Source organism: Poeciliopsis prolifica, unplaced genomic scaffold (genome assembly GCF_027474105.1).
Source record: "Poeciliopsis prolifica strain line A6 unplaced genomic scaffold, Auburn_PproV2 SCAFFOLD083, whole genome shotgun sequence".
Classification (NCBI taxonomy): Eukaryota; Metazoa; Chordata; class Actinopteri; order Cyprinodontiformes; family Poeciliidae; genus Poeciliopsis; species Poeciliopsis prolifica.
Window position 1 is genome coordinate 1,290,411 of NW_026562458.1, and position 22,212 is coordinate 1,312,622.

Here is a 22,212-nt window from a genome sequence, read left to right on the forward strand (position 1 = left end):
GGACCAGACCAGGACCAGACCAGGACCAGGACCAGACCAGGGCCAGACCAGGACCAGACCAGGACCAGGCCAGACCATGGCCAGACCCGGGCCAGACCAGGGCCATACCAGGACCAGACCAGGGCCAGACCAGGAGCAGACCAGGGCCAGACCAGGACCAGGACCAGACCAGGACCACGACCAGACCAGAGCCAGACCAGGACATGACCAGGACCAGAGCAGATCAGAGCCAGACCAGGACCAGGACCAGACCAGGACCAGACCAGGGCCAGACCAGGAGCAGACCAGGGCCAGACCAGGACCAGGACCAGGACCAGACCAGGACCAGACCAGGGTCAGACCAGGACCAGACCAGGACCAGACCAGACCAGGAGCAGACCAGGACCAGACCAGGACCAGGACCAGACCAGGAGAAGACCAGGACTAGACCAGGGCCAGACCAGGGCCAGACCAGGAGCAGACCAGGGCCAGACCAGGACCAGGACCAGACCAGGACCAGGGCCAGACCAGGACCAGACCAGGGCCAGACCAGGAGCAGACCAGGGCCAGACCAGGACCAGGACCAGATCAGGGCCAGACCAGGACTGGACCAGAACCAGGGCCAGACCAGGACCAGACCAGGACCAGACCAGTACCAGACCAGGGCCAGACCAGGACCAGACCAGGACCAGACCAGGACCAGGACTAGACCAGGATCAGACCAGAGCAGGGCCAGACCCGGGCCAGACCAGGACCAGACCAGGGTCAGACCAGGACCAGGAGCAGACCAGGGCCAGACCAGGACCAGGACCAGACCAGGAGCAGACCAGGACCAGACCAGGACCAGGACTAGACCAGGATCAGACCAGAGCAGGGCCAGACCCGGGCCAGACCAGGACCAGACCAGGGTCAGACCAGACCAGGAGCAGACCAGGGCCAGACCAGGGCCAGACCAGGACCAGACCTGGGCCAGACCAGGACCAGACAGAACCCTGCAGCAGTGACCAGGACCAGACAGAACCCTGCAGCAGTGACCAACCTGGAGAATCCAGCCAGGAGACTCCAGGCCCAAACATCACCAGCAGGTTAGAGGCTGTGACAGAGAGTTATTAAGTAGTAAAATCCAATAAGCCTAATTCTAAAGGTTAGCATGATGCTTTTTGCATTTTTATTGTGTCTGTTTATGCATTTCACAATGAAGCTCCAGAGAGAGATGAGGCTGATACAGATTCAGAGTCAGACTGGGGAGGAAGACAGTGGAGCTGATCAAAATCCACTCAGAACAACTGTGGCTGATGACAGGTTAAGTCATCTTGGCATTCTCAGTGTTGAGTCAAGGAAGGAACATACCCTCAGCATGGATGACTTTGTAAAACATTTAGCTTTTTCCCACCAAAATCAGAGAATTATGCTCTCTTGAGTGAATCCTGGCTTTGAGTTGCAGTATGTTGTTCCCATTCAAAGCTGATTTGACCATAGCAGTGTTCTCAAACTTTATAAATACCACCAGGGTAATGCTGGTCAGCTCTGGTGGTATTGTCTTGCAGTTTACTATCTGGAGCCAGTTTTATGTATTTATGTTGAGAATTTGTTTTTGGTCATATTCTGGGCTCTGAGTTTACATTTACATGTTCACTGTTTCCATAGAGCCGTTTTAACGTCTGTTTGGTCATGGCAAATCTTTGTTAAATAAACCATTTTAAATTTGAGTGAGAGAAATATGTGTTTCCTTCGTTCATCATTTATATGGACCCGTCTGATAAAGCCTTGCTCACCCTTTGGCTCCCCTTGGAAAAAAGTCGAGCTCCGCCACTGGATAAAAGTAGCAGCTAATTAAATCACTTTGATGTCTCAAACACAAAGTGCAAAAATAATGCAAAAATAAAAAAATGAACCAGAAATAATTTTTCAATGGATTCAGAGCAAATCGATCAACATCACCATCTGAAACTGAATTAATAGAAGAAATCACTGATGCAACAGATAGTAAGAAATTATCTGCAGGGTTTTCATGGATCTACAGAAAGATTGACAATAAAAACCTCAGAGAAGAAATGAATGGAAATAACATTTATTACAGTTCTGCAGTCATTTCATACATCTCTCCCTAAAAATGGAAAACAAATTATACAGAGATGAAAAGTACAAAACTTCTTCCTCTGTTTTGTTTCCAAAAAAAAAACTAAAGTCAGACTAAAGAACAGAAATGAAAGATTAACGCTGCCCTCTGCAACAAGATTCAGTTTTGCTGCTTCACAAAACATGTAGAGTTATCATTGTTCTGAAACCTTATGGTAACAAACTGGATGATAATCTGGATTATGAAGCTTGATGAACCAAAGTGTTTGGAACTGAACAGAAAGTCTCTAGACCAGATTAAAATCTGCTGGGATTAACCATGGACAACATGGACTTGGATTATTATCACAGGATTTTCTGGTATTTACTGGATCATAAAAGTGATGATAGAAAGTATAAACACAGCATTGATCAGGGGAATAGTCAAAGCAACACTAATAAACACTTAGCAGGAAGTGAAAAGGTCATTTCAGATTCATTCAGTAGTTCAGTTTTATCACTGAGCAGCTAAAAATAGACGCATTAATTAAACATGTTGACATTAATTTCTGCTGTCATGGAATCAATAGTTAGAAAGTCAGAGATGAAGAGTCTCCAGATGATCAGATCATCTCCAGTTTCCTCTTTAAAACTCACAGTTTCAATCTGATCAATAAGTTTTGATTTGGATCATCAGAGCTGCTGCTTGATCACTGAGATCTTCATCGGTTCCATCTTTAAGGTTTTATCAGTGAAGAAATATGGAAACATCTTGTGAGTGAAGGTGTGTGTGATGGTGTGTATGTGTGTGTTAGTATCCAGATCAGAGAAGGACAGCTTTCCTCTGTCCCAGTCCAGATTCACTCTGATCCTCTGGAGATTCTTCTGGACTGAGAGACAAGTGGGAGGAGCTGATGGAGAATATGCTGAATATTCACCTTCATTGAACATTATAACCAACAATCCAGACCAAATGATTCCCTTCCTCTGAACAGACTCTTCCAACACACCGAGTCTCCAGGATGAACTGTCTCCAACATCAACATCCCAGCTGTGGTTCCCTGAGGTAAAACCATCAGAACTCAGAACAGAACAGTAATAATCATCAAATCTCTCTGGATTGTCAGGAAGCTGCTGTTTCTCTCCTGCAGTCAAACTGGTCAGATCTTCAGACAGATGGAGTGCTTTACCAGCCGTGTTGGGTCCAGAACCAGAGGAGTGTAGGTCACCATGGTCTGCATGTTGCTCCAGATGTTGAAGGCCAGGTTGCCCAGATGTTTGGCCTGGTCTATCAGAGCTCCTGAGGGCAGCTGTGGATCCTCCAGCAGGGGGCAGCGCTGGACTCTTTCCACTGCAGCCTTGTAGTTGTGCAGGAATGAGACGTCTTCAGCTCTCAGCTCCTCCTCTGTGGCTCTGACTGTGTCTGAAAGAGTGCTATCTCTCTGCTCAGAGCCTCCATCTTCTCCTTCATCATCCTCTCTTCTGCTCCTCTTCCTCCCTCAGTGCAGCCAGCCTGGCCTCCTCTTCCTCTGCTAGAAACTGATGAAGCTGCTTAAACTGCTCCCTAATCTGCCTCTCTGTGTGTCGGGCCTGGACCTTCAGGTGTTCTGCTGTCTGATCAAACTCCTCCTGAACTTTCTTCCTGAGCTCCAGCTTCTTCTTTAAAGGCTCCAGAGTTTCCTGAAGCTTCTTCTTGTGTTGCTGAGCAGCTTCATTGATGGGTTTAAATCTGTGGCTAATGTGTAAAATCTGAATCTCTGCAGATGACACACACTGGCTGCTGATGGTCCAGACAGAAGAGTTTGAGTTTCTCAGAGTGCAGACTGCAGAGATCCTCTGAAGCTCTCTGCTCTCTCTGCTGTAAGAAAGTCTCAATCAGATTCTTCAGAGCCAGATTAAAAGGTAAAATCTCTTTAGAAGATCTCCTTTTACAAACTGGACACTCTCTTCCTGGTTTCTTCTCCAGTATTTCTGCAGACACTCCTTGCAGAAGCTGTGGCTGCATGACAGAAGAACCGGATCCTTAAATATCTCCAGACAGACCGGACAGCAGAGATCATCGTCTGATCTGGAAGCCATTTTGTCTCAGAGTGAAGCTGAAACCACAGCAGACAGAACGTCAAACCAGGAAGTCAGTTTCTCTCCTGTAGAAACTTTTTGAACTTACTTTCACTTTGATCTGCTTGTTGTTCCTCCTGCAGCAGTCTGTGTTCCAGTGTCTAGTTGCTCAGTTCTCTCTCTGTTCTCCTTGTTCAGTTTGATTTCAGTCGGAGACAAAGGCAGGTGTCAGAGTTCTTCCTCAGGGTGTTTACTCAATCAGTTTTTCTCTCAACTGTTTCCTGTTCATTTTTTCCAAGACTTCCTGTTGGAATTCCAGTGTGGAGGCAGATATGTGGCGCCCTCTGGAGGATTTTCTGTGCATCTGCAGTTTCAGAAAAACAACAATACTGGTGATGATGGTAGTTTTGGTGTTGAGTGAAATTCTCCTGGCAAAAATAATATATATATATTTTTGAATGAACTAATTCATAAACACATTCACAGTAAAGCTTTTAGTTCTTTATCAATAATAAAAACCTCACTGTACTTCTGGATATTAATGATCAATATCAGTTTCCTTGCTGATCAATACTGAATAAAATTGATTCTGTATTCAGATTCAACAGCTGCGATTCAAATCTTGGATTCCTTAAAATAATTCATCAATCTAATGTATTCATGTTAAACTCAGAAGTACATTGAGGCGTCATTATCCAGGATATTTTTATCGTTTTAATAGTTTTCCAAGAACACAGACATACAGTGAACAGTTTGACTCCCTCTAACTAAAGTTACAGAGCCACTAATGTGACGAGAAGCAGTTGATACCAAACAAAAAAGAAAAGGTCATTACTTTAACTATACAGTTGGTGTCAGGCTCCGATGAATGATCCATTTCTTCCAGCATCTGTTGTATTTATAAGTGGCAAGTCTTAATGAAAAGGTCAGTCTCTCCATTCTGTGAATTTCCTCAATTATGTCCTTCCAGTCCGAACATGATGGTGGTTCCACATCAAGCCACCTGCGAGTTACAGCTTTCTTTGCAGCTGCTAATAGCATCAACAGGTGATTTCTATCAGACGTCTTCAGTTCCTGGGTAAATTACCAGGAAAACCACAGGAAACCACAGCGTCAATTTAAGCCCATTTTAATATGGATTTCTTTCATGACTTCTGACCAGTAGGGGGCGATCTTAATACATTCCCAGGAACATGAAAATGTCCTGCAGACACATTCCCACAGTTCCTCCAGCATTTTGCCTTTTCAGCGTCGTTACAATGTTTGCTTTTAATATCAGGTGCAACAAAAACTCATCATGAATTTCCAGGAAATTCCTTCCAGGCTGGAACTTGAGGTGTGAATCACAGAATTGCATATATTTAACCAAACATCATCAGTTATCCATATTTTGGCTTCTTTTCCCCATTTACCTGAAGATATGTTGTTACATTTCCTCTCTGCTTGTAGACACGAGTTGCAGGAGCCAGATACATTACTACTCTGGACTTAAGTAAAGGATACTGGCAGGTGGCACTGGCACCAGAAGCCTGCAAGCTGACTGCATTTAGAACACCATTTGGTATGTATCATTTTAAAGTGATGCCATTTGGCCTGCAGGGAGCGCCTGCCACCTTTCAAAGACTTATGGATCATGTTTTGAGGGATGTGTCTAGTTTTTCAGCAGCTTACTTGGATGATGTGGTTGTGTTCAGTCAAACCTGGAAAGACCACATGTCCCATTTAAAACAAGTGTTAGCATGCATTAGAGCAGCAAATTGAGCTACTGTGAGCTTATGGAGAGTGGGGAGGAAATGTAATGAAGGTTCATTATGTGTGTGAAAACATTTTAAATGTATTGAATTGTTTACTTAGATTGGCTTATCTCAGTTCTTTCCTTATAAGGGTTCTGGGAGAGACCAAATATAGAGGGGGAGCAAAGCACTGTGACTTTTAGAATTTATTAATTGGATTGATATTTATAAGAGTATTTTTAGAAATGAAATGATTGCTATGAAATGAAGTGTTTAATATTATGTGAAGATGTTGTCTTGTTTGTGTATATGTATTTTGTTTTATCCTGCTTTTGGGGGCTGTGAATTGGTGCAGCCAGGGACTATAAAAGCTGACAGGTTGCCCACATGTGGGTGTGGCTGCTGTGGGAATGCATTTTCCCCTTTGTATGCAGGATTGTTTGTTTCAATGTTGGTGATTAAACACCTGGTTGGTCTGCACTGCATCTCTCTGCCTCAAGACTCCTCTTTTAAAGCCTGCCGCTAAGGGTCATTCTAACACTTCACTATGTTTATAGAAAAATGTCCCATTTTCATAAGCCAAAAACAAATCCTTTTAACAAGCCATGCACCATGCTGCACTGTTTCAAAAAGTTATAAATCACGTCATGTTAAAGGACAATCAAATATTTAGAAACATCACATACTTTTAAATAAATCTTGTCACATTTTGGACCAATTACTGAATCTGCTGCATTTTAACAAAATTATAGACATTAACTGACATATCATGAACACATGTTTAAATTGAACAAAATTGTTAAATGTTTTAATTTATATTTGCCATGGCTCTGCAACTGACTGTGGCCACTGACATCTGGTCCTTGTTAGTGAGAAGGCTGACATTGCATGCTGTTCACCAGTGCACTGTATTCTGGTGGGTAACTTGACTCTGCAGCTGTGAGTCTTCCAGATGTGCATCAGTGAGGCGTGTTCTGTGTTGGTTCTTCATGAAGTTCATATCAGAAAATGCTGATTCACAGAGAAAGGTTGAACCAAACCGGCTGGCAGCCTTCAAAGCTGCTGTGCGAACACCGCTGTACTTCTCTGTGTCAACAAGGCACCAAAAGTTTGGTGCAGACCTGTGGGCTTTGAGGAGGAGCTCATTTTGCAATGTTATGATTTCAGTCTCCACCTGTCCAGCATCCAAGCTGAACATTGCACTAAGTTGCTCAGCAAAGCAAGTTGTGTTCACATTCATGAAAGGATTGGAAATAAATGACACACACGTCTCAAGCTGATCAAGCCCACACTGTAAAAAGTGATGCACGGAGCTGTTCATTCAAGCTAATAACTACCATTGAATACATTGTAAAATAATTGACTTGATGGTGAAAGTCTTTTTTTTGCATTCTGAGGTGTCAATTTTGATTCAGACTGAATGAATCACACTTCTGAAGGAAAGAAAGCAAATATTTTGATTCCTCTCAAACATACTGACAGGAAATGATGTAATAATGTGAATCTGAGTCACGTGAGAAGAAGTTGTGGAGAAGTGCTTGGAGAGCATCGTCCGTTTCGGCAAGGGGAAGAAAGAATGATTAACGTCCTAGCATTTAATCGAAGAATAAACCTGCGGTAAGTACTAACCTAAGCTGATGTCTTAACAAGCCTACAGTTGTATTAATGCAAAAGACTGAGTTAATGTCACCTGGTTAGCAAGCTGAAGGTCCCGCCTAAATATGGGTATCCCAGTAAACGCTTTCTTTTTTCGTCGGGTTAAATGTGGTGTCATTTCTGAACTTACACGTATTTCACGAGAAATATCACTATGTGTACATTGTTCGGTTGTAGCTGGAATTAATCAAGGTAGGCATAATTCGTTACCAATCAATCGCTTCCACCACGGTTAGCTCGGCTACACCGTGAACTTGACTAGCTCAGCATATTAAGCCATGTTAGCAATTAGTTCGTCTAGTGTGTTCATACCAACCATTTAAAAAAAGAAAAACATGTGCCACCTATGAGTACATTAATCGCAAAATAACCATTTTGATTGTCCCTAAAGGGTGCTGATGCAGATTTCAGAAGGGAGTGTATCCTCAAAGCTCTCATCATCTACCTGGGAGAACGTGTTGAGGACCTTATAAAGGAATACATGGTATGTCCAGATATTTTCTGTCACAATGATGATTCAACTTTATTCATCACAGGAGACCACCTATGCCATTATACAGTATAGTGATTAATGAGGTGTGCCAGACTGCAGTTGTTCAGTTGCATATTTCCTATATTTTGCCTCAGGTCTCCCAGAAAGATCAAGCCAAGCAGGAGCTGGAGAGGACCATCATGGCAGACTTCGTCTTCAGAGAGAATTCAAGCCTTCTACAGCAGCCCCAAGACGTTGGGATTGTCATTGATGGTGTGGAAGTCCTCCATGAGTTGCCTTCTGTTGCAGCCGGAGTTGTAATGCTCTTTGGACTTTGCTATGCTCTTATCATGGAGTATCCACAGGGTTTCAGGTTCACCTTTGAGGCCCTTCAGAAGATCCTGATGGAGCTTGGTTCCAACAAGATGACTTCCAAGATTCGCAAACTCAGTGGTGAACTCAAAACTGCACAGTGGTGTATATTTGTGTGTGCTTAATGTGTGCATGTAGTTGCCACTGGCTTCTATTTAAGAGGTAGACCACCTCAGCAGCACTTTGCTATACAGGCTCACGGTGTCACTTTCATGGACTGCTTTTGTTGGAACTTTACTTCTTTGATGATGTTTAGAGATGCAACATTCCTTCATGTGTTTGAACAGTACAACAGTGGATGCTTTCCATCCATTTAATTTAGCTTGGTAAGCCTTTATTATTGCATGAGCAACAATGACATGTTTATATGTGTTTGTCTGAACATGCCACTTTTTTTCTCCTTTTTTACTTGTGAGGAATAAATGACTGAAAAAATGTTGCTGCAGTGTTTTAAGTGTGATGTGAGTGATGCAATAGTTTTTTAAACCAAATTTATAAAATATTAAAAAAAAAGACTTTCATGGTGAAAATGAATTAACTCGTGCTAATGCCTGAATATTACTTTGGTGCAATGTATATATATTTGATTGGTTCAATGTAAATATTTTACTTTGGTTCCAAAACTGAAATGTAAATAATTTAACTTGGATAAAGGTGAAGAATTAATATTACCTCAAGTACAATAATATGGTTTGAATCAAAATTAAATAGCCATGTTGACTTTATTTACATTCTGTGAAGTCAAATATTTTAGATGCAACAAATGGACATCAAATTTTTTACTTTAAGCAAGGCCACACTTTTTCCAGTGCATAAAACCTATTCTCAAACTCCTGCCCAAGTCTGTTTATGACTTCACAGAACTTTTCTGCAACTATTTCAAATGTCTTAGATGCAGAAGTGTTGTCTTTCAGCACAGACTGCACAGAGGGAAAGTGCACCACGTTTTTTCTCTGTAAATGACATGTGAAAATGTTGCCTTTAAATGAATTTAAAGCACTTATCATATCAATGACAGTCTTGTCTTTGCCTTGCAGCTCGTAGTTCAAGTGATTCAGTTTCCCAGTGATGTCCGTCAAAAATGCCAGTTCAAGTCTCCACGCTGTGTCCTCCAGCAGTGAGACATCTTCACCTCGGGACTGCATGAACTCTTTGATTTCATCCAAAAGTGACAAAAAACCAATTAAAACTCGCCCCCTGCTGAGCCATCTGATGTCGGTGTGTAGCAGCAAGTCACCATATTCAGCTGACATCTCCTCCAATAGCAACTTGAAAATTCGGTGCTGTTTTGCTTTGGATCGGATGCTATTTATCATTTTTACAATGGGGCTCATCACACGCTCAAAGCCGATCACTTTTGCACATAATGGCTGCTGGTGAATGACAGTGATGATGCAGAAATGTGGGAAAGTCTGGGTCACCTTGACAGTGAGCGATGAAACCTGTATGTCGGCCGATCATAGCAGTTCCCCCGTCTGTAGTCAACGCTACCAGCTTTTCCATCGGCACCTTTCTGTGTATGAAAAACTCCTTCACCGTTTTAACAATGTCAGCTCCCCTTGTGGTTGTCTTTAAGGGGATTAACGTCAGGAGTTCCTCTCTGGTGGAAAAATCTCCAAAGACCATCCGGACGAAAATCAATAGCTGCGCTGTACTGCTGCTGTCCACGGACTCGTCGCACTGGATGCTAAACCACCTGCACCTCGCCAGATCCTGATCCAGCTGATCAGCCAAGTTACCAGACATAACTGACACTCGTGCATCGTAGAGGCCCCAGTTGTACGTCAGAGAGAGTGGAGATCAGATCGGCTCCATTTCTCTCATCCTTGAGAACAGTGTTAGCAATAATAATCACTGCTTCTTTGACAACTTCTCCGTCTGAAAATGCCTTCTTCTTCTTTATCAGAAAATGTGTAGCTCTAAACGAGGCTTCCGTTGTTTTTTGGGACTTTTTTGTTGGTCTTTTGAAAAAAACAACGACTGTTGCCTCCCCAAAGCTGCCTTGAGCTCCCGGGGTTTTTCTGTCCGCAATGCGCTTCCGGTGGGTAGTTAGCATTGTAGCTTTTATGACATGTAGTGAAGTGTCTCCACATTGTGCCGCTTCGCCACAGTCGCCCCGCAAATAAGACACACACAGGTTCCCTTCACACACAGTTGTAAAAAAGAACTCCTCCTCCCATTCGTTTTTGAAATGAGAAGTTTTCCTTCTTTTTTCTGTCATCCGACCAAAAAAACAACCAACCAAATCAAAATCAAATCAAATTTTATTTGTATAGCACATTTCAGCTACAAGGCATTTCATAGTTCTTTACATCATAAACACAAAACACAAAGTCATGCAGCATAGAATAAAATGTCAAGTGGTATTTTTATTTTTTTGTCACGGAATCTAAGCGCCTGTTTTCGCCGAACTCCGCTGTCCGTTTAACCACGGGTATTCGCCGGGCCCCGTTGCCCACAACAGGAAAAAAAAGTACATTGTTACATATTACATTTCAAATAAAGTTCTAAACAGGTGAGTTTTTAGTTGAGATTTAAAAGAAGTCAGGGTTTCTGCTGTTTTACAGTTTTCTGGAAGTTTGTTCCGAATTTTTGATGTGTAACCGGATCCGATCTGCGTTGTGCTGGTTTTAAATGATCAGGCCGTGGTTCACCTTTAAAAGGGTTTATTCTGACAAGAATAACAAATAGAAATAGCCGTGTTACCGGCTGCCCGCTCCAAGCCCTACATAAACAAAAGTACATAACAGAAATTAACTTAATAAATCTATAAATAAACTGGATGTATTTAGATACAAAATAAATAATACACACCTCTCCCACAGGACAACATGACGAAAGGGGAGGGTCTAAGGGACGCAAACATTTTAAAGGCAATACCACAGAGGAAGAAACAAAAGGGGAGGGGCTTCCGTTCTTAAAGTAACACAGTTAAAACAATAACAGAGATTTTCAGTCAGGTAGGAACCCATACAAATAACCAAAGAAAAACATTTTGAGTAATTATAACAACATATAAATTCAACCAGGTTACACTCACGCCGCTAGAATTACACAAAATGAAGGAAGCAGTGGAAAAAAAACTTAATACCAGGACAAAATACTTTTTTTCAACAATGTAACACATCAGCAAAACAGCTACCCTACAGTAGGGTCAGGATACTAGAGATTGCTTGACGCCTAGCAAAATCTCACAATATCCTATGGACAACAAGAGGTGCCTTTTACACCCCCCTGATACAGAGTAAACATATAGATGGTACTGAAGCTTATACAACCCAGAAAAGAACAATCCTAGCCAGGAATCATTCAGCAAAAATTTGGAAATCACACATCAATAACATTTTGAACATTACTCTTATCATAAAGCGCCTCAATAACAGCCATGGACTCTATCAGTCGACAAACTGGTTTAATAACCCTCCCAAAGCGTGAAGTCAGGCGGCGAACAACATCCCCTTCCACACTGTCTGGAGGATTAACAGGACCAGCATCATCAGGATGATGAGGTAAGGAACCAGCGGTTGCTAGTACTCCAGTTTCCATAGAGGAGTTCTCAGGGTCATGAGGCAGGTCACTAGTCCCACCTGATGGAGCCAAGTACACATCCTGAACCCAAGCAGCAGTACGGTCATCCGCATCACTGCAGGGTAGAGATTCAGGTAGGGAAGGCTCAGCAGGACCAGCATCAGGCGCCTCACTGGAACATTCTGTTCCGTATAAATCAGGAACTGGGGGGACTCTAACCACACTGTCAGTATGGTGGTTCACATTTCCATCCAGTGTCATCCCACAGGTAAAAAGGTCACATCAAGAAGGAGGTTGCGATGCACCACACGCTCATTGCCGTGACGGTCCCTAATATGGTAGATATGGAGAGCAGGTTTAGATGCAACCACCGTGTAGATCACAGGCTCCCATTTATCAGAAAGCTTCCGCTTCCCTCTGGCTCCCTTGTTTGCCACCAAGACCTGATCTCCAACTGACAGAGGGTGACCCTTGGCTCTCTTGTTGTACTGGTCACGTTGATGTCTCTGCTCTTTACTGGTGCTCTTCTCCGCTATTAGCATGGCAGAGCGCAGATCTTCAACCAGTGATTTGACATAAGTGTGGTAGTCACAAATAGTGTCATCATGAAGAACATTTCGAAAAACGAGGTCAACAGGCAGCCTAGGAATCCTCCCAAACATCAGATAGAACGGTGCAAAGCCAGTGGTCTTATGGACTGTGCAGTTGTAAACAAAAGTCAGAGACTGGATCATCTGAGGCCATTTATGCTTCGAACGTGGAGGAAGAGATCTCAACATGTTGCCCAGGGTGCGATTGAATCTCTCTGCAGTCCCGTTACCCATTGGGTGGTAGGGTGAGGTGTGTGATTTGCTGACACCACTCAACTCCAAAAGCTCAGCAAGCAATTCACTCAAAATTTGCGCCTTGGTCCGAGTGAATACGCTGGGGGAACCCATACAAATAACCAAAGAAAAACATTTTGAGTAATTATAACAACATATAAATTCAACCAGGTTACAGGTGCATAGATGCTGAAAGCTGCTTCTTCTCTCTTGGTTCTGGTTCTGGGATGCAAAGCAGAACCAGAACCAGAACCTGAGAGTCTGGAAGGTTGATACAACAACAGCAGATCTTTGATGTATTGTGGTGCTAAACCGTTCAGTGATTTATAAACTAACAACAGTATTTTAAAATCTATTCTTTGAGCTACAGGGAGCCAGTGGAGGGACTTTAAAACTGGTGTTATGTCTCTATCTTCCTGGTTCTAGTGAGAACCAACCAACCAACACTCCCATCTGCGCTGCTCTATAATAATCCTCTAGATGGGAAAAGCCCATCCACCAATTCCTCTTCATAGTTGTAAAGTTTGGAGATTTACTCTCGGTTTTGTTTAGATCAAATGTGAGATTATTCTGTCCCATTGGAGGAATTGTTTGTCAGGTATCTTTATAGGCAGAGCCTGAAAAGATAAAGGATCTTTGGTCAAAGGTTCATCTATTATATCTATTCCATGATGAAAGTTAATGGGTAACAAAGACCAAGGCTGTAGATCCGCCTTCATCTCTGTTGTCAGTGGGATGTAATTGCATTCAAACAGGTTGCATAACTCTACAGGGACTTTAACTCCCAGATATTTATAGATTTATTGAGCCACTTGAACCGGGACATTTCCTGAATTCTTGGTGACGGTTGATAGTTAAATGAGAGAACTTGTGTTTTCTGTAATGTGATTTATACCCTGAGTAAGTGCCGAATGTCTTGACCTTCCTATGGTGTTAGGGTCCATATGGACCCGTTTTGAGTTTTGACATGCATAAAAATACTTCATACATTTGTTTTTTGCCTTGAAACTTTTTGACTTTATAAGGGACTACCATTTAAACAAAATAAAATCAGTTTTTTTTGTTTTTTTTTTACTAAATTATAAAGTGCTCTGGTGAAAAAAAAGACTTTTGTGGTGTTCGGGTCATTTTAGACCCGGTTAAAATTTTTGATTATAAAACAAGACAAAATGCCAAAAATGAAATCATAAACACACAATCAGCCAACAGCCTCTTCCTCCAACCACTTGAGCTTCATTTAGGGGCTTTTCTCTTTGCCTTTTGGAGAACAAACAAAGGGAGACGTGTCCAGGCATGTCAAGCCATTTGAGTGTAGAGGTGGTGACTTGCAGAGAACACATCTCCAATTCACAGGATGCAACAATGAGGAGAAGATTCACTGTAAATGAAGCTTTGGATCACATCTTTGCTGCAAATGAGGCAGAGGACACACAGGATTTTAGCGATGGAGATGAGCAGGCCTCTGAGGACGAAGATGATGTGGAGTACCAATTGGAAGAAACGGACACAACTGATGAGTCTGAAGAGGAGGTCGCTGGTGCTGAAGCTGCTCCTGCTGAATCATTCCAATCCAAACGTGGCAACATCCGTTGGAGCACAGTTCCTCCTGATGTGCGTTGAAGGACAGCTGCTGCAAACATCATCAAAATGACCCCTGGGGTCACGAGGTTTGCTGTGACAACAGTAAGTGACATCAAGACGTCCTTTGATCTTTTTTTGCCACTGTCACTGAAAAAAGTCAGAATTGCTATGACAAACCTTGAGGGGAAAAAAGTCTCTGGGATGCATCAACGGGCAGAAACATTTTCTGGCCAACAATGTCTATTCGGACCTTTCAGATGATCTCAAGAGTCCTCAGATTTGACAATCGACACCAGAGCAAAATCTGACAAGCTTTCTCCCATCAGGGGTGTTTGGGAGAGATGGGTGCAACTCCTTCCACTGATGTTCAACCCAAAGTTCTATTGTGTGGAAAAAAGACTTGTTTTAGCCCTTTCTTGATGAATATATATACGGGTCCAAAATGACCCGCTAAGACCACAGATGGCAGCAGAAAGCTAACACCAGAGGAAGGTTAAGCAAGGAAAGAAGAGGAGGCAGGATGACGTCCGAGCAGTGGCGGAGCCAGAGGGGTGGCCGGGGTGGCACTTGCCACCCCCAACAGAGCCCTGGCCACCCCTACTGCCACCCCACTGGAAATGGTCATTTTAAAATATAATACTGATGAGATCGGCAAAGATTTGCCAGGAAAACTGTAATTTCCAACTGTCCCTGAAGGCAGCCCGATGCCCGACGCTGTTCATTGGTTAAACTGACATGTTGGTTCCTGCTTGATCCAAAACACATCAACGGCTTTAGAGTTACACCGTCCAGGAGTTTTGCAGGTATTTCCATTTTACCGCTCAGCAGTAACCGCTGTTACCTTCCTAATGAGAGGCGGCACTTGTCCTACATTTCTAAAAAGAAACAAAATGGTTGTGCACCCGCTGCATAGTGCCTCGTTTATTATATTAGCCATGCTAGTGCTGGTAGATCGTGTTTTAGACAGATTCTTTTAACATGTTTTAGTGACATGCTGCCCTCTAATGTTTTATTTCTCCCAGCTCTTGTTTGAAATGTGTGGAAAGAATATGTGAAAACCATTAAGTTTTATAATGACTGAAATGTAAGTAGGCTATGTCATATGAAACCTAACTAGTTATATTAATTAATTTAATTACTCTATTTTTAATTTAGTATTATTTTAGTTAGCTACAGAAAACTAAAACTAGTTTAAATAATAGTTAAAATAGTGTCTCTGCCAAACAGTCATGGAGTCTAAATACCAGGCTCTTATTTTGTGTAGAGACCAAATGAAGAGAAAAGGGAAAATCTCCCAGTTCTTCTTAAAGAGGAAAAAACCAGACCAGGACCGGACCAGGACCAGACCAGGACCAGACCAGGACCCTGCAGCAGTGACCAGGACCAGGACCAGACCAGGACCAGACCAGGACCAGACCAGGACCGGACCATGACCAGACCAGGACCCTGCAGCAGTGACCAGGACCAGGACCAGACCAAGACCAGAACCAGGACCAGACCAGGACCGGACCAGGACCAGACCAGGACCAGACCAGGACCAGACCAGGACCGGACCAGGACCAGACCAGGACCAGACAGAACCCTGCAGCAGTGACCAGGACCAGACAGAACCCTGCAGCAGTGACCAGGACCAGACAGAACCCTGCAGCAGTGACCAGGACCAGACAGAACCCTGCAGCAGTGACCAACCTGGAGAATCCAGCCAGGAGACTCCAGGCCCAAACATCACCAGCAGGTTAGAGGCTGTGACAGAGAGTTATTAAGTAGTAAAATCCAATAAGCCTAATTCTAAAGGTTAGCATGATGCTTTTTGCATTTTTATTGTGTCTGTTTATGCATTTCACAATGAAGCTCCAGAGAGAGATGAGGCTGATACAGATTCAGAGTCAGACTCTGGGGAGGAAGACAGTGAAGCTGATCAAAATCCACCTCAGAACAACTGTGGCTGATGACAGGTTAAGTCATCTTGGCATTCTCAGTGTTGAGTCAAGGAAGGAACATACCCTCAGCATGGATGACTTTGTAAAACATTTAGTTTTTTCCCACCAAAATCAGAGAATTATGCTCTCTGAGTGAATCCTGGCTTTGAGTTTGCAGTATGTTGTTCCCATTCAAAGCTGATTTGACCATAGCAGTGTTTCTCAAACCTTTATAAATACCACCAGGGTAATGCTGGTCAGCTCTGGTGGTATTGTCTTGCAGTTTACTATCTGGAGCCAGTTTTATGTATTTATGTTTGAGAATTTGTTTTTGGTCATATTCTGGGCTCTGAGTTTACATTTGCATGTTCACTGTTCCATAGAGCCGTTTAACGTCTTGTTTTGGTCATGGCAAATCTTTGTTAAATAAACCATTTTAATTTGAGTGTGAGAGAATATTTGTTTCCTTTCGTTCATCATTTTTATATGGACCCCTCTGATAAAGCCTTGCTCACCCTTTGGCCTCCCCTTGGAAAAAAGTCGAGCTCCGCCACTGGATAAAAGAAGCAGCTAATTAAATCACTTTGATGTCTCAAACACAAAGTGCAAAAATAATGCAAAAAACAAAAAAAAGAACCAGAAATAATTTTTCAATGGATTCAGAGCAAATCGATCAACATCACCATCTGAAACTGAATTAATAGAAGAAATCACTGATGCAACAGATAGTAAGAAATTATCTGCAGGGTTTTCATGGATCTACAGAAAGATTTTGACACAATAAAACCTCAGAGAAGAAATGAATGGAAATAACATTTATTACAGTTCTGCAGTCATTTCATACATCATCTCCCTAAAAATGGAAAACAAATTATACAGAGATGAAAAGTACAAAACTTCTTCCTCTGTTTTGTTTCCAAACAAAAACTAAAGTCAGACTAAAGAATCAGAAATGAAAGATTAACGCTGCCCTCCTGCAACAAGATTCAGTTTCTGCTGCTTCACAAACATCATGCAGAGTTTATCATTGTTCTGAAACCTTTATGGTAACAAACTGGATGATAATCTGGATTATGAAGCTCTGAGGAACCAAAGTGTTTGGAACTGAACTGAACAGAAAGTCTCTAGACCAGATTAAAATCTGCTGGGATTAACCATGGACAACATGGACTTGGATTATTATCACAGGATTTTCTGGTATTTACTGGATCATAAAAGTGATGATAGAAAGTATAAACACAGCATTGATCAGGGGAATAGTCAAAGCAACACTAATAAACACTTAGCAGGAAGTGAAAAGGTCATTTCAGATTCATTCAGTAGTTCAGTTTTATCACTCAGCAGCTAAAAATAGACGCATTAATTAAACATGTTGACATTAATTTCTGCTGTCATGGAATCAATAGTTGGAAAGTCAGAGATGAAGAGTCTCCAGATGATCAGATCATCTCCAGTTTCCTCTTTAAAACTCACAGTTTCAATCTGATCAATAAGTTTTGATTTGGATCATCAGAGCTGCTGCTTGATCACTGAGATCTTCATCGGTTCCATCTTTAAGGTTTTACTAGTTAAGAAATATGGAAACATCTTGTGAGTGAAGGTGTGTGTGAAGGTGTGTATGTGTGTGTTAGTATCCAGATCAGAGAAGGACAGCTTTCCTCTGTCCCAGTCCAGATTCACTCTGATCCTCTGGAGATTCTTCTGGACTGAGAGACAAGTGGAAGGAGCTGGTGGAGAATGTGCTGAATATTTACCTTGATAGAACAATATAACCAACCATCCAGACTTTATGTCTCCCTTCCTCTGAACAGACTCTTCTAACACACCAAGTCTCCAGGATGAACTGTCTCCAACATCAACATCCCAGCTGTGGTTCCCTGAGTTAAAACCATCAGAACTCAGAACAGACAAGTAATATTCATCAAATCTCTCTGGATTATCAGGAAGCTGCTGTTTCTCTCCTGCAGTCAAAATGGACAGATCTTCAGACAGATGGATGTTTGATCCAGCCGTGTTTGGGTCCAGAACCAGAGGAGTGTAGGTCACCATGGTCTCCATGTTGCTCCAGATGTTGAAGGCTAGGTTGCCCAGATGTTTGGCCTGGTCTATCAGAGCTCCTGAGGGCAGCTGTGGATCCTCCAGCAGGGGGCAGCGCTGGACTCTTTCCACTGCAGCCTTGTAGTTGTGCAGGAATGAGACGTCTTCAGCTCTCAGCTCCTCCTCTGTGGCTCTGACTGTGTCTGAAAGAGCTGCTATCTCTCTGCTCAGAGCCTCCATCTTCTCCTTCATCATCCCTCTCTTCTGCTCCTCTTCCTCCCTCAGTGCAGCCAGCCTGGCCTCCTCTTCCTCTGCTAGAAACTGATGAAGCTGCTTAAACTGCTCCCTAATCTGCCTCTCTGTGTGTCGGGCCTGGACCTTCAGGTGTTCTGCTGTCTGATCAAACTCCTCCTGAACTTTCTTCCTGAGCTCCAGCTTCTTCTTTAAAGGCTCCAGAGTTTCCTGAAGCTTCTTCTTGTGTTGCTGAGCAGCTTCATCAATGGGTCTGAATCTGTGATTGTTGTGTTTTTCTGAATCTCTGCAGACGACACACACTGGCTGCTGATGGTCCAGACAGAAGAGTGTGAGTTTCTCAGAGTGCAGACTGCAGAGATCCTCTGAAGCTCTCTGCTCTCTCTGCTGTAAGAAAGTCTCACACAGATTCTTCAGAGCCAGATTACGTGGTGGATCTTTGATGACTGATATCGTCTTACAAACTGGACACTCTCTTACAGGTTTCTCTCTCCAGTATTTCTGCAGACACTCCTTACAGAAGCTGTGGCTGCATGACAGAATAACCGGATCCTTAAATATCTCCAGACAGACCGGACAGCAGAGATCATCGTCTGATCTGGAAGCCATTTTGTCTCAGAGTGAAGCTGAAACCACAGCAGACAGAACGTCAAACCAGGAAGTCAGTTTCTCTCCTGTAGAAACTTTCTGAACTTACTTTGACTTTGATCTGCTTGTTGTTCCTCCTGCAGCAGTCTGTGTTCCAGTGTCTAGTTGCTCAGTTCTCTCTCTGTTCTCCTTGTTCAGTTTGATTTCAGTCGGAGACGAAGGCAGGTGTCAGAGTTCATCCTCAGGGTGTTTACTCAATCAGTTTTTCTCTCAACTGTTTCCTGCTCAGTTTTTTCCAAGACTTCCTGTTGGAATTCCAGTCTGGAGGCAGAGATGTGGCGCCCTCTGGAGGATTTTCTGTACATCTGCAGTTTCAGAAAAACAACAATACTGGTGATGATGGTAGTTTTTCGTGTTGAGTGAAATTCTCCTGGTAAAAAAAAAAAAAAAAAAAGTTTTTTGAATGAACTAAATAATAAACACATTCACAGTAAAGCTTTTAGTTCTTCATCAATAATAAAAACCTCACTGTACTTCAGGATATTAATGTTCAATATCAATTTCCTTGCTGATCAATACTGAATAAAATTGATGCTGTATTCAGATTCAACAGCTGCGATTCAAATCTTGGATACCTTAAAATAATTCATCAATCTAATGTATTCATGTTAAACTCAGAAGTACATTGAGGCGTCATTATCCAGGATATTTTTATCGTTTTAATAGTTTTCCAAGAACACAGACATACAGTGAACAGTTTGACTCCCTCTAACTAAAGTTACAGAGCCACTAATGTGACGAGAAGCAGTTGATACAAAGCAAAAAAGAAAAGGTCATTACTTTAACTATACAGTTGGTGTCAGGCTCCGATGAATGATCCATTTCTTCCAGCATCTGTTGTATTTATAAGTGGCAAGTCTTAATGAAAAGGTCAGTCTCTCCATTCTGTGAATTTCCTCAATTATGTCCTTCCAGTCCGAACATGATGGTGGTTCCACATCAAGCCACCTGCGAGTTACAGCTTTCTTTGCAGCTGCTAATAGCATCAACAGGTGATTTCTATCAGACGTCTTCAGTTCCTGGGTAAATTACCAGGAAAACCACAGGAAACCCACAGCGTCAATTTAAGCCCATTTTAATATGGATTTCTTTCATGACTTCTGACCAGTAGGGGGCGATCTTAATACATTCCCAGAAACATGAAAATGTCCTGCAGACACATTCCCACAGTTCCTCCAGCATTTTGCCTTTTCAGCGTCGTTACAATGTTTGCTTTTAATATCAGGTGCAACAAAAACTCATCATGAATTTCCAGGAAAATTCCTTCCAGGCTGGAACTTGAGGTGTGAATCACAGAATTGCATATATTTAACCAAACATCATCAGTTATCCATATTTTGGCTTCTTTTCCCATTTAACCTGAAGATATGTTGTTACATTTCCTCTCTGCTTGTAGACATGAGTATAGTTTGGATATTGTGTTTTGGGAAGTTTTCTGTTGCTTGAGTCTAAAAGGATTTTAAGTCTCATCCTCCTGCACAAGTTTATACTTTCATTGTAGTGATGCTTTAGTGAAGATATCTAAAAACGTCACATTTTTCCAGGTCATAGTGATCTTGAAGTGGTTTAAAACTTTTTAATTCTCTATTGCTTGTAAGCTTCCAGTAACTTGTGAAGCCTTTTTGTGACCACTGTGTAAAAATCTCTTATTCATTCTTGCAGAGAGAAAATCTCTATCATAATCAGGCCATCTTAAAATTCCAGCTCTTCTTTCAATCTTTACTTGCTTTAATATTTTCTGCCATGTGTCCAACGGCACTTTTAGCCGTAATGGAATGAGGTCAGAATCTGTTTTTAATAAGGGATTGACGTCCATCTCAAATGTGAGATTATTTCTGTCCCATTGGAGGAATTGTTTGTCAGGTATCTTTATAGGCAGAGCCTGAAAAAGATAAAGGATCTTTGGTCAAAGGTTCATCTTTATTATATCTATTCCATGATGTAAGTTAATGGGTAACAAAGACCAAGGCTGTAGATCCGCCTTCATCTCTGTTGTCAGTGGGATGTAATTGCATTCAAACAGGTTGCATAACTCTACAGGGACTTTAACTCCCAGATATTTATAGATTTATTGAGCCACTTGAACCGGGACATTTTCTGAATTCTTGGTGACGGTTGATAGTTAAATGAGAGAACTTGTGTTTTCTGTAAATGTGATTTATACCCTGAGTAAGTGCCGAATGTCTTGAGCAAGGAAAGAAGAGGAGGCAGGATGACTTCCGGGTCAGTTAGAGTTACGAGAACATCGTCAGCGTAGAGGCATATCTTGTGCAATGTGCCTTTAATGGTTGCACCCATAATACTCTGGTGTTCTCTGATGACCTGCGCTGGAGGCTCAATAAAAACCCAACAATGTGGGGCAGAGGGGGCAGCTTTGGCGACAGCCCCTTCCTAATCATATTTAATCTGATAGATCCTCATTAATCCTAATCCTGACAGAGGGAGATTCATACAGAGACCAAAACTATTATAATTTGATTATTAAAGCCAAATCTTTCCAAAACCAAGATATTTCCAACGAACCGAGTCAAACGCCTTTTCTGCATCTGAACTGACGGTTATTGATTCTGTATCTTTCATTGGATCTATGAGGTGAAGAACCGTCTCATGTTGTCTTGGGTTCATATTATTTCAACTCTGAGAAAATTCCTATAAAATAATTAAGGAATCAAAGTTGTTATGCACCTCCCAGCAGATGACGGGAACCAGGACACATTTGTTTCTTTCAAAAAGGTTTATTGATACTTGGGACGTTTTAAAAACATTTCATTTTTACAGTTATACAGAAATCTTTTGCTTTTCTTTTAAAAATTACAATTTCATCAATTAACCTAAAAGCAGATAAGAACAAGATATAAATAAACACAAGCTCTGTGTGGTAAAGTTGAGCAGGTGACTCCCTACCAAGTCCAGAGCCGTCCCGTCCCTCCGATCTGCTGGGGCCCAGAGGGGATCCCCGTCCTGATGCTCCTTCCCGCCTGCCTCACCTTGAGAGCCGGGCCGCCGCTGCCGGGCCCTCCGTCCGTGGAGCTGCGGCTCCTCCGTCCACGGAGGCGATTCCACTTGATGGCTGTGTCCTCTGCGCGCCACCTGCA

General features: G+C 42.4%; 1 protein-coding gene and 1 long non-coding RNA gene across 2 annotated transcripts; one reads left to right on the top strand and one right to left on the bottom strand.

The window, feature by feature from the left end:
• The first annotated feature begins 7,373 nt into the window (after positions 1-7,373).
• Positions 7,374-8,502, top strand: LOC129353040 (uncharacterized). Its single transcript, XR_008604969.1, has 3 exons — positions 7,374-7,445; positions 7,876-7,968; positions 8,112-8,502. It is a non-coding gene; the product is annotated as an uncharacterized LOC129353040 (long non-coding RNA).
• An 8,478-nt stretch (positions 8,503-16,980) lies between these two features.
• Positions 16,981-19,319, bottom strand: LOC129353021 (nuclear factor 7, ovary-like). Its single transcript, XM_055022238.1, has 2 exons — positions 19,167-19,319; positions 16,981-19,095 (listed from the first exon to the last, which is right to left on the bottom strand). Exon 2 carries the CDS (start codon positions 19,076-19,078, stop codon positions 17,690-17,692), a length of 1,389 nt encoding a protein of 462 aa, XP_054878213.1. The 5' UTR covers positions 19,079-19,095; positions 19,167-19,319; the 3' UTR covers positions 16,981-17,689.
• Positions 19,320-22,212: the final 2,893 nt, after the last annotated feature.

What these genes read in the sequence shown, in the direction of transcription:
- LOC129353021 (XM_055022238.1), bottom strand. Translation starts at nt 19,078, where the DNA reads ATGGCTTCCAGATCAGACGATGATCTCTGCTGTCCGGTCTGTCTGGAG.